Raw genomic sequence first — 13,637 nt, 5'->3', positions numbered from 1 at the left:
AGTACAACAATAATTACTGACCTGTGCATCTAGTGTATTATTAGAGCTATCTTCCATTTATTAAAGTGTCTTAACAGTTGAGACTGGAAGCAGCCTGGTGTTACATTGGAGCATTGACATTTCTGAACTTCTTTTATCAAACCTGTTCAGCCATTTTTATAGGTGGCTGCATTAAAGGTAACAGAGTACTCTAATTTCAGATTAAGGTTGACACATACCTCTCTGCTTGTGCTCAAGTGACATTTTTAGCCTAATATGCCATTAGAATATGTCTGATGTGATTAAGTTGCTATTATGAATCCAAGATTAAAAACCAAGATGGGAGGCATGTTTTCACTGATATACATTTGGAATGGTGTTACATATACCTCAAGTTGTTCTGTTCCTATGGGCAGCTTCATTAACCAGCCCTGACACTTTCGATCTATGTATGCAGCCACTTTTTCAACTTCGTTTCTGAGTTCTCTTTGCCAGTTTGGTAGCAATCCCATTATATCTATCAATGCAGGTTGTCATATTCCTTAATATTTAAATAACATTTGTAAGGTATTTACATTTTATAAAGCACTTTCACATTGATTATCTCACCTACATCCCAATAGGTGTGGTGTAGTTGGAAAGAACACTAGACTTGGAGTCAGACATGAATCCAAATCTCAGCTCTGACCCATTATAGCTATATGACTTTGAACAAGTTAGCTTTTTTCAGCCTTTATTTCTTCACCTATAAATTGGAGTTAATGATGAAACCAGTCTTACAAGATTAAATGAGATAAGAGATATGTAGACATTTTGAAAAATGTAAATGCTATGTAAAGGGAAAATAGTATTATTTCAATTTATTATTAACAATTCCATAAGGGCTAATATGTAGATATAGTATCCATGTTTTACATGTACTGTGTGCCAGCGTTTTTTAGATACTGTGCTCTGCCAGCTAGGTAAGCTATGATGTTCAGTAGGTTAGGTGCATTAAAAGCATTTTTGACTTATGATATTTTCAACATACAGTGGGTTTATCAGGGTGTAACCCCATCATAAGCGGAAGAGCATCTCTATTGCCTTTTTGTAGGGGAAGGTAGCTTCTGGTTGGAACACTGACTTGCCTAAGACACTTAAGGAACACTTAAGACTTGCCTAAAACTCTTCTGTAAATAACTTTGTAATAAAATATGCTCCACTAATATTATTCATCAAGGCTCTCTGTAGACATACCAAGCTTATCTATCTGGTGGATATATAGTTGAGTTTAATTATCTTTTCAGTAAAGTTAGCTATGTCAGTGAGCTGGACATTTCTCTGGGTCTGTAGAGAACTGAGTGCTAAAACCCTACCACCTAATATTGTAGAACTTCCTTAGCAGAGTGATAAGGATAAAGCATATGGCTAGCAGGATTTATCATGAACTACTTGTTTCATGATGTGGCTTGTAGACTTTGTAGAAACCCAGAAAAATACTTCTTGCCTGTTAGATTGGACTAAATTAAGGTCTACCTAGAATAACTCAAGCTTGAGAAGTAAAACAATTGAGAGTGAAACATAGTTTATCACCTTCCTCTGGCACTGCATTTCTTAAACCTAAAAGATCTCTTCTGCTTTATATTGGTGCCTCTTTAAATTGTGGCTCTTTTTTTAATTTCTGCATACTTTCATTTGATAACAGGCAACTCTGAGGACTAAAGGCAGTATCCTGTAGAAAGTGACAAAACAATCTTCTTAAATTGGGGCTGCCGTATAACACTCCACTGAGAATCAGAGCATCTCAGTCACTTAATCAACTAGATCGGCTTTTTTAGGTATTTGAGCATTGAAGCTACAACTCCTTAATCAGGAGTTTCATCAAGTTGGAGTTTCTGACATTAAACATTTTTTACCAGTTGCCTCTGGGAATAAGCCAGTTGATGACCTCTTATATCACGAAGTAGCTATTTCTTGTCTCATTGTCATCCTCCTACCAGCAGCCAACACTGTCTTACTCTGGTGGGATAGAGATTATAAAGTAAGAAAAAATATATATCCTTGAAAGCAGAGAGTTTAGGCACTCACTTTGGTAGCATATGCCAAGCAGACTAATTTACTAAATAGTCTTTTTATTGATTTACTTTCTTGATTTATATGTGTGAGGCTTCTACTGATACAGTTTGGAAAGGCTAATAAAAGAAAGCTAAAGTCCCTCCTCTTACTAAAAGTTAGGATCAACTTAATTGATAATCAGTCATTATGTATCATACAATAGATATTGATTAAGAATTTGTGTTTGCGCTTTGCTTCATTGTATTGATTGTCACAGAATCAAATCCTACATAAGTGTAGAAGCTGTCTACCTATTCTCTGCTCCTTTTTCTTCCTTCATCTCATCCCTTCTCACCAAGACTTCTGATAATGTTGAAAGTCTAAGCAAGTAAAATTTTGTTACACAATTAACAAGAAATTCTGCTTTTCTGATAATCATGTTCACATAATAAAACATGAGTTTTAAAGATGAATTTAAGTACATATAATTTTTTTGTGAAACCATACAGTAGTTAACATGCAAAGATTTATGGTTTTCCTACTTTATGATAAATCGAAAATGTCAGCTGATATGTATGTGATTCTTTTCATGCATTTTCCTCTGTCTAAAATTTCAGTTTTAGTTTATTTTGAAAGTACTCTGCCCTCCATTGTGGAGTAGTATGTGAATTTCTAAGTTTCAGAAAAGTTACCATTAGAACAGACTCAAAATCATTATAATGCACTTTCAGAAATCACTAACAGTTCACTGTTTAAATGAAAAAAAATAGCACAGGTCTACTGTGAGCAAGAAAGCAGTATAGAAACTTTAGGAGAGCTATTGCCTTTTTTGATGTAGTCTATCAGTGATGTGACCTACTCAATTTCAGGTAGAGATTCACAAATGAAAATTTCTGGAAAACATTTTTGCATGTCATTGCCATTATTTTGGTTTTGCACTAAAACCAAATACCAGGATGGGAAAAGGGGAAAATTCGGGAGGTGCAGCTATTTCTCTTGCTCCCTGCATTTCAGTGGCTCAGAGTCCTCCTTCTGACTGTACCTATGTCCAAGCTAGATGGAATACCTTCCTAAGATAAATGCCACTTTTCACCCTTTCACTCTGAAGGTATTTGGATCCACCAAGAATAGAAAAAACAAACAAGTTTCTTAGATATCAAGAACTTTTATGGTAAGGTTTTAAAATAATTAAAATCTCACTTGCATTACTTAGGGGTACTGTCATTTACTAAATGCTCTCCATAAGTTAACTGTAGTTTTATACTCTATCCTCTGTTCTCTTTGCCTTCTATCCCATTCATGTGACTTAGTATTGGATATTTATAGAAGAGTAACGAGGAAGCATTTGAGATATTGCTCTCCAGCATATGTGGTCAGTTTGGCTCAAATGAAATATATATGCCTAACTGATTAATTTTTTTATTATTTATTATTATTTATGCCTACAACACCTGGTGTTCCTAGGTAGTCTCCCATCCAAGTACTAACCAGGCCCGATCCTGCTTAGCTTCGGAGATCAGACATCGGGCTTGTTCAGGGCGGCATGGCCATAGACCATAGACAAGGGCTTCGCTGGGGTGTGAACCCAGGACCTTCTGTGTGTAAAGCAGACATGCTAAACGCTACGCTATGGAACCACGTCCCTAACTGATTAATTTAGAGCAAGTTCCCCTTAGCTTTTCTTACCCTCATTTCACTATCTACTAAAGAAACTAGTAACGTTTGTTCTTGAAGTACTTTGAGGCTTTGAGATAAAGTTTGCCCATAGGCCTGTTATATTTCTAGGGATAATTTTAAAGATGTAAATGACCTCTAGATAAACTGTATCACTTAGCTATTAAACTTTTTATGCTTCTAAGAAGAGATTACGCTTTCTTGCCCTGCTAAAAGCAGAAAGATGCTTTGTTAATGCTGAGGAGCTACAGGGCATGTCTCAGCTCACAGTTAGATCTTCCTGCCTCGTAACATTTCCTTAGAAGGAATACAATTTACTCTTCTGAAAAACACAATAACTTTCCCAAGGTTATTGTTTGTGAATTGAGAATTGGTCTCTGCTTATACCCTCTGACAGTCCAAATTTTTGTTAGTCAACTAAGAGAGCCACGACTTCCTGATGCAGTACGTTGTACACTATTTGAATTTACTAGTGTCATACCTCATTAGAATCACCTTTTCAGGAATGGCACTTTGATAACAGCACTTTGATAATAACTGAAACCCAGAATCCTGAGATGGAATGAATTCTTAGAAATGAGTAATTCCTTTATTTTTCTCTGCACAACGAGTTTGAATAAAACATAGCAAATCTCTCTCTTGACGCAGTCCTTTAAAGTTCATTTTTCTCAAGCAAGTCATTATTTTCTTCTATTTTAAGTAATGTCCCTGCATCACACAAAAGATACTGTTAGTATTTCTATATTCTACTACTTCTATTTTTCTTTTACCTCTTAAATTCAGTGATAACACTGAATATCTCACTTTTTAGATGGTACTTTTATTTATCTTTAGTGAAAACTTAACTCAATATAGAAATCATTATTTTTCCTGATAAAAAGAATAAAAAAGGAGGACATTAGTTTAGTGATTAACTATGGCATTAATTATTAATAAATCCATTTAAAATACTTATAATTCCCCTAAATGGAGGTAATTTTCACCAGATAATTTTAGATATTTCCTGTATTATGGCCCATTTGGGGTTAACCTAGGCAAGGAATTCTCAGCTCAGTACTGAGGAGCCTTTAAGAGGTATCAAGTGGCCTCTAAATGATTGCAAGCTGTTCCAAAATACACAGTTCTCACATTTACTCTTTTTGAGAAAATGACTTCCAGTGTGATCTTGATCATTTCTTATGTTTTTCATGCCTTCCTGAAAAGCTGCCTTTACATCTGGTAGCACTTTCCTTTAGCCTGAAAAATGTTCTTCAGTATTTCTTATAGTGTAAGTCTTTAGGTAACAAATTCTTGTGTTTACATTTGTCTGAAAATATATCTCATTTTCATTCTTGAACGGTTTTTTTCTCTGAATATAGAACTCTGAATAAATTGATATTTTTATTCTTTTCTTGGACTTTAAAAATGGTGTTCCTCTAACTTCTGGCCTTTGTTGTTTCTGAAAAAAAAATTAAAGTATTCAAATTGTTGTTCCCCTGCATATAATGTGTGATTTTTTTTCTGGATGCTTTGAATATTTTTTCCTGGTTTTATTGAGATATGAATGACATATACCACTGTATAAGTTTAAGGTGTACAGCATAATTACTTTACTTACATATATTGTGAAATGAATATCACGATAAGTTTAAAGAGTTAAAGAGTCTCTGTGTTTAGTTTTCAGCAGTTTTACTGTGGTGGTTCTAGACACACTTTTTTTTCACACATATCCTGCTTGGGTTCACTGAGTTATTTGAATATGTATATTAATGTCTTTCATCAAATTTGAGAAACCTTCAACTATTTTTTCTTCAAAGATTTTGAATCATTTAATCTCTTCTTTTTCTGTGATGCCAGTTAGTTTCTCTCTACTCTTCAGATTGGATAAATTCTTATTGTGTTCTTTTTTTTAGTTCTGTTTATTCTGTTATCCCTATTCTACTGTTCAGCTCATCCAACTGCTTTTATTTTAGATATCTTCAGATAATGTATTTTTTTAGTTTTAGAATTTACATTTGGCTCTTTTAAAAGTTTCTATTTCTCTGCTAAGATTTCCTATCTTTTCAGTTATCATGAGCACCTTTTTTACATCATCAAGATAATTATAATAGCTGCTTTAATTCCTTGTCTGCTAAATGCCATATCTGGTTCATTTCAAGTTTAGTCTGTTGTCTTTTCTCTTGAAAATTGGTCATATCATCCTAATTCTTTGTATGTCTAGAAATTTGGAGCTTTTCCTACATATTGTGAATATTTTGCTTTTAAGTCTCTGGATTCTCTTATGTTCTTCCAAAAAATGTTGACTTTTTTTCCTTCGATTTAATGGTCAATTTACTCCATTATGTTTAAGCTAAAACTTCTTTCTCTTAAATGGCAGCTCAAATCTCAGTTCAGTTCTTTTAGCCTTAGCTGTGCTGTTTGCAGTCTGCCTTGTGCTCCAGGAGTCATGCAGAAATTTGAACCGATCTTATACACAGAATTTGAATATCTCCTCCCCCCCCCTCTCATTTTTCAGTGGCTATGGTTTCCCTAAACTCATTTCTTGATTTCTTTATAATATAAAGACTGAGTTTTCAATTAAAAATTTAGCCACCCCGTGAGGTGATAATTATGGTCTGCTCTCAGATTAAAAGGTCCTTAAAAATTGGGAAACCACACTCTTCTTCCAAGTGTCAGCTCCTCTTCAGAATATTTCTGCATTTGTTCATTCTCCGATGGCATCAAGTAGTTAGGGGTTTGGTTTAGTTCGATTTTGTGTTTTGTTCAAAAGTATAGTTTTTATCTATGGAAGGGGTGATCTGGTAAAAACTCACTCCTGACAGCTCATTTTTGCTGTAACTTTTAAACCTACAAATGTTCGATTAAGAGTTCTGTTGAGCAAGGCTGTAATGGAGAGGGAAGAGGATGGAAAGCAGTCAAATCAAAAGACTTGACACGGGAGGGTGAAAATGGCAGAAACCTTAAAGGAAAGCCCAGAAGTCCATGTAAGAGGTGAGAGACTTAACATGACCAACAGCACTTTCTTACATGGAAGAGATATAAGAATTTACCAATGACCAGAGTCTGGATATGGAAAGAAAGCGTTATGCAAGACAGAGTGTACAAAGTTCTATTGAGATGATTTCAGCCTCAACATGCTCCTTTGCCTTTACCTTAAGAGTATTCTGAAATTTTGTTATATGTCAGAAAACCTGCTTTGTCTTATCTCTACCTCTGTTCATTTTCTCAACATTGTCAAGGCTTTCCCACCTAAAAAGCGTACCTTTTAACTTTAGGAAATTCATAACATACATAATGAGGAATTAATGGGAATCAGAAGAGAAGAAGAAATGGAGATGTCTGATGATGAAATAGAAGAAACAACAGAAACAAAAGAAACTGAGGAATCAGGTAAAGATAATTCTGCTTTGATTTATTTAACATCTACTTGCAAGGATAACATTTTAAAATCATCAATATCCAGTAAGTTATGGGCACACATCTATCAGACTGAAACCATCTAGAAATAATTGGTGAGGTTATATACATATATATAACTATATATATATTCAAACTGATCTCCATTTAGTCTCTATCTTCCACCACAGTACCTAATTAAAACTGGACTTTCTCTTCCTAGGAGCACTGGACATTAGGAATCATTGTCCTATATTTTGTTTGGATTTTTTAATTTTTATCTTTTAATTAAGGTTGATATTCAATATTATTTTATATTAGTTTCAGGTGTACAGCATAATGGTTAGACATTTATATAATTTATGAAGTAATTCCTCAATTAGTCTAGTACCCACCTGACACTATACGTGGTTATGGATTTATTGATAATATGCTCTACAATAGAAATCAGAAGAGAGCTTATGCATAAATAGGCAACTAACCAAACTTTTAGGAAAAATAGTTAGATCCTTACATCTCTTATACCTTACACCAAAATTAATAACAGATGGATTTGAAATTCAAATGTAAAAAAAATGCATATAACAAAAGAAATTCTGGAAAATATAGGAGTTGGTTAAATAATTTGTGATGAGAATCTCCAAAGATAAAAATAACAAAATGTATTTTTGATAAATTTATCTGCATAAAAGTAATTATTTCTTTAAAAATTAAAATTTAAAAGAGAATCTACAAACTAAAGGGAAATATCTACAATATATGAGTCTATCTATTTTCTGCCTTCCATTGTGGTTACTTGGGGGTTTACTGGGAACCAAACAGGAGTCAATAAAGACTTGTCTGGGTAAAGGCTTTTGCTCTCACCTAATATGTTCAGGACTCACTGTGAGACAGAAGCCATGGTATGGGTCCCCAGTGGAGCTCATAAAGCAAACCTATTTAACGATATAGCACAGCACTCTTTGATTTCATAATAAACCATTTTGGAGGGGAGATGACCATGGGGGAGATTAAAATATCAGCCAAAAGACCAGTGTTTTCAGATAAATATTTCCAAACAATCTTAGGAGTCTGTAATGTACAGTGGACAAATCACTGGACTTAAAGTTAGAATACTTGAGTTTTAGTCCCAGCTCTGTTCTTCTTGACATAGGAAGGACTTCTTTCCCACTGAGCCTCAGCTTCCACACTTGTAAGAAGTATATTATAAAAAACTCTAAATGTGATTTTGTGATGGTTAAATGAATTCATTTATTCATTTAATAACTATTGCATGCCAAGTACTGTGCTAGACATTGAAGATATGGTAGTATACTGTCCCTACCATGTGTGTGCTTAGGGGTGTGTGTGTGTGTGTGTGTGTGTGTGTGTGTGTGTGTGTGTGAGAGAGAGAGAGAGAGAGAGAGAAAGAGAGAGAGAAAGAGAGAGAGACTGAGATAGAGACAGAGACAGAGAGACAGAGTGAGACAAAGATACAGAGACAGACAGAGACAGAAACTAGAATGGTTATAATGAAAATCAGGATTTCTCAGTTCCAGTACTTACATATTGAACTCTAAGCTCTATAGCCACTTAAGTAGTCCTAGAATCTTCACTCCATAAACAGAAACTTGTAAAGAAAGAAAACCACCAAGTCAGACTTTCAGGTTTTTTTATTAATTTATTTATTTTAATTAGTTTCAAGTATATAGTACATTGGTTAGAAATTTATATAGTTTGTAAAATGAGCCCCTCAATTGTTCCTTCCCTCCCTTCTCCAACTAGCCAACGTATTAATGCTAATTGCTTTCCTTATGCTGTGCTCCCCATCCCTGTAAACATTCATCAGCTAATCCTTCACCTCATTCTCCCAGCCCCCCAAACCCCATCCCTTCTATCCATCACCAAATTGTCCACTATATTCGTGAGTCTGTTTTTGATTAGTTTGTTTTTTTTATTCCTTAGATACTGCATATAAGTGAAATCATATAGTGTTCATCTCTCTCTGTCTGACTTAAATATCTCCTAGGTTCATCAAAGCAATATCTTAGTCCATCTCCTTCCTTTTAGTCTACATGTGTCTTTTAATATGAAGTGAGTCTTTTGTATTTTTTCTTCTTAAAGAAGTCTCTCCATTTTCTTTAATACTGGCTTGGTGGCGATAAATTCCTTTAGCTTATTTTTGATTGGGAAACTCTTTATCTGTCCTTCAACTCTAAATGATAGTTTTACTGGATAAATTATTCTTCATTGTAGATCCTGGGTCTTCATCCTGTCGAATATTTTGTGCCAAGCCCTTCTGTCTTGCAGTTTCTTTTGAGAAATCAGCTTCCAGTCTTATGGGTTTTCCCTTGTAAGTAATCATTTCTTTTTCTCTTTCTGCTTTCAATATTCTTTCTTTGTATTTAACCTTTGGCATTTTAATTATGATGTGTCTTGATGTGGGCCTCTTTGGATCCCTGATTTTTGGAATTCTCTGAACTTCCTGGGGTTTTATGTCCATTTCCTTCACTGGATTAGGGAAGTTTTCCATCATTATTTCTTCAAATAGCTGTTCAACATCTTGATTTTCTTCAGTTACACCAATCAGACAGATATTTGGACACTTAATAGTGTCCCATGTGCTACTTAAATTATTTTTATAGTCTTGGCCTGTTATCTCCTGCCATTCTGATTGTGTGTCCTTGGCTTTCTCATCCTCTAGGTAGAGCATTTGATCCTTTTCTTTATTCACTTTGTTTATCCCTTTGTTTATTCTATTTAATATACTTCTCATCTCAGATAATGTGTTCTTCATTTCAGATTGGTTCTCTTTTATAATTTCCATTTCTATTTTTATGTTTTTTATATTGTTGTTGAAGTTCTCACTGAACTCATCTACACTTCCCTTAAGTTCATTGAAAATCTTTATAACCAGTGTTTTGAACTCTGCATCTGTTAGATTGCTTGATTCTATTATTTCTGGATCTCCATTCTGTTCTCTCATATGGTTTCTGCTTCTTTGTCTTTCCATTTTGGCTGCCTTTCTGTGTCTGTTTCTATGTACTAAGCAAAGCTCCTAAGTCTTCCAGTCTTATTAGTGTGGATTTGTGAAGAAAGTGACTAGTGGCACAATCCTGAGAGAGGTTCAGCTGCAGGCCAAATTTAGCCCTAGCCTGTGCCCCTCTGGGGCCACCTGTTAAGATTCAGCAAGCAATCCACGGATTCTATGGTTATAGGTGCCTCAAAAGGCCATTCCAGAAACCAAGGCCAGCAGCCTCCAGTGTGAGTCTAAGTGCTGTTCGCAAGGAGCACCTGACTTACTGAGGACACACCTGGATGTGGCTTGGGTGGGGCTGTGAGTTGGGGGAGACTGGGTTTCAAGGAATCTTCTGGGCGGAGTGACCGCTATTATCCAATTTGTTGATGACACAGCTATAGCGGTGCTGTGTCTGTGTACTGGAAGAGGGGAGGGCTCAACAGGGAATAATGAATACCACTGGCACTTCTGTACAGAGTTAGTCTTGCCTCGCCCCTCACTCCAACAATGTCTCCCTGTAAGTCCCTGGTGTCCCCTGCACACAGCCCAATCAGTACTGGTGCTCAGAGCAAGCAGGTCCATCTCCGTGAAAATCAGTTTGCAGATTCGGCCCCTTTCTGCTGCTGCCAGTGCCGCAGCCTTTGTCTCACTCAACCGCTCGAGACCAGGCAGCCCAGCGTCCTCGCCCAGTTCTACCTTCTGCTGTTGCAGGGTGCTTTCTTGGATTTCTCCCTAGTTGTATGGCTTGTTCATCTAGATCCTAGGAGTTTTCCTTGCTGCTGCTCCTTGTTTCTGTCACAACTTTGATTTGGTCGCCAGAGAGGTGAACAGAGCCTCTATCGTCTACATCATTTTTTTCCCTATCCCAGTTAAACTTTTTAAAAGGCATTTGTTAGCTGCTACATCTGAATTTCATATATTTATGCCATATGTTATATTCCTAAACATTCAAACCTACATATATATGAATAAACCCTTTGAAATCAGTGAATAGTTGGTATTTTCAGAAAAGTGAACTAATTACTACAACCACATTCTATAAACTTATAACCAAAATAAATAAAAGTTTAATAATAATTGAGCTATTAAAATTATTTAAGTGCTTAGCCAGAATGTTTTGTAAATGATTAGTCTTTGACTTGTAAGATTATCTCCACCTCAGAATCTGCAGTATTGTTTACAATGTTAATCCAGTATTACCCTGAAATGAATGCAACCATAAGTTTGAGCACCCACTTGATAAATTTCTGAGTTTGAGTAGTTAATGGAGGAGGAAAGCTGTATAGGAGATTCAGATTGAATGCACTTACTAGCGTTATATAATTGCATTTTGTTTCCTTATTTCTTTTGAGTTTAAAGTTGTATTGGCTACTGCACAGAATCTTACTCACTTAGAGACTAGAAATCCCCTGACATATCATCTTATAGCTATTTTCTTTCCTGTTCCACATGTCAGGATGCTGCTTGGTCAAGAAAAGCTATCTACAATAGAGTTAATGGAGCTTACCAAATAGCTTTTCTCCTAGAAGGTTTTAATTCATTTTATTTCAAGGACTTTTGTGCATTTTTCTTCCCCTAGATTATATCTAATTTTGTTATCTCACTTCTGTAGTACTCAACTGCAGAAATCTTGCTCATTGTGAGCCAGTAAGCAGGTGCTCAGTTTTTATCAAAATCAGCTACATGTTTTAGTTATCACTTGGTTCCAATTAAAAGCTTAAGAAACTAGATCTCAATGTTGATGTTCTTCCTGTGAGATAAGAGAAGTGAGGCTAAAAGTATACATGCAGCTCATGATTCTCTATATAGCAAGAGATCAGTCATCCATTAATTAGAAAAATGATTCAGAAATGAGACCATGAGGAGCGAGCATATCTGGAATAAATATTCTAGGAGTATTTGCATGGAAGTACAGAAGGAAGAAATCAGTGAGAGGTGAGAGACCCATCAGCAAGGACCAACATGAGTCTGTATTGACTAGGAATGCCATCTCTGTAACTTCCTATAACAGTCTTCTGCAGCCCAGGATAAGGAGCAGAGAAAGTTGAGTCAAGTGACCATCACTTAAGGATTGGCATGATAAGCCTGGCCAAAGGTTTTCAGGAGGATGAAGGAATACAGGGAACTTAACAATCTACAGTGGACTCTGTTTAGTAAGATAGCAGTTAATGGACTGGGTGAAGTTGGCCACTCCAAGAAATTAAAGGTTCCAGAAAGGAAAGAGAGCAGAGTCTCAGGGTGATGAGGGCTGGTGAAATAACTCAAATGAGGATATTGTGTTTGAGAGAGGAATTTAGAGATCTCAGAGGAGAAACAGTGAGGTGCATGTATGCTGCTACAGCCTTATTTGGAGTAATGACCTGCAGAGGAAAGAAAAGCAAGGCATTGTAAAGTCAGGGAACTCACTTGAGATTTTGCCTGAACTGGCCTGCAACCTCTCCCAATGGATTATGCTCAAATCATCTCTCTCTCTTTCTTCTCACTCTTTGTTCTTTTTCACAATTCTCATAGTGAATCATTCCAGCTCAAAATTTTAATGAACCTTGAAAGAAATGTTAAACATTTTTCTTCTATAATTTGGAAACATTTTTTAGCATCTTCCTTCTAAAATTTGGTAACTTTTTTAGCATCTCTTGTAATGTGGTTTTGTAAGGGTGGCCGACTCACTGGATTCACTCCCATTAAATATTTTTGTTTCTTTTTTTGTACCATTAAAGAAACAGGCATTAATTTTTTAATGGCACAAAATCCCTTTAGATCTTTTGTTACAGAAAAACATGTCTGAGATTTTTCTCTGACTGACTCCTCTAAAAAAGGTGTTCACAGCTGCCTTCATACTTTCATATTGCCATGATGAACTGGCAGCCTTCAAATCTGAGAAGCAATCCTCTTAAGGAGAATATTTTTCCCACATAAGAAATAATCAAAAAGGAGAAACCAAGAACTAATGATGACAGGATATGATTAAATTCTATGTACTATACTCTTTAGTATCAGGACTGATGGATTCACCTACTCAAACATATTATTAAAAGGTAATATTGAACTTTTCAATGTTCTAGCAATGTACAAAGATCTCCAGCTTCAGAAATAGGCTCGATTAGTATTAAGTCTGTAAAACTAAAGACTTGGTGTCCTCATTAAAATGACAAAAAAAAACCCTCATTTCAGAGAGCAGGAAATACATTTTGTAAGTTAGGTCCCCTCATAGCATTATAGGAGATTACATTTTCTTTTCTTAGTGACAGTTCCAAACTGAGGAGATTATTATCTGCTCCTACTTGGCTGCAGGTATCCATCTCTGTTCATCAGCATGCTCTTTCCCTCAGGAAGGAAGCAGCCTCTCCTCATTTTCTCAGAGGGAAAATATTTTCACATTTAAACTGAAGAATATGCCTCTAACCATTCTCCTAGATCTTTTCCTTTCCATGTTTCTCCACATGACTTCTAGGATTTGAGCACAATTACTGGCCTGCTTTGCAAGAAGAAACAAAAAGAGGAAGATGAAATATCACTATTTTCTGTTGAGCCACGTGGCTTGCCAGAGGAAAAACATGCAAACCAAAGCAGAAATAAA

General features: G+C 35.7%; 1 protein-coding gene and 1 pseudogene across 1 annotated transcript in view; one reads left to right on the top strand and one right to left on the bottom strand.

The window, feature by feature from the left end:
• ENOX2 (ecto-NOX disulfide-thiol exchanger 2) overlaps positions 1-13,637 on the top strand; it is a 90,415-nt gene that overhangs the window by 52,177 nt on the left and 24,601 nt on the right. Inside the window, 1 exon segment of the mRNA XM_011384242.1 lies at positions 6,942-7,056. Coding sequence (XP_011382544.1) covers positions 6,942-7,056 — 115 coding nt within the window.
• On the bottom strand, positions 3,453-3,568 carry LOC111733438 (annotated as a pseudogene).

Source organism: Pteropus vampyrus, unplaced genomic scaffold, assembly GCF_000151845.1.
Source record: "Pteropus vampyrus isolate Shadow unplaced genomic scaffold, Pvam_2.0 Scaffold566, whole genome shotgun sequence".
In the NCBI taxonomy this organism is placed as follows: Eukaryota; Metazoa; Chordata; class Mammalia; order Chiroptera; family Pteropodidae; genus Pteropus; species Pteropus vampyrus.
This window is presented reverse-complemented; position numbering and strand designations above follow the sequence as displayed.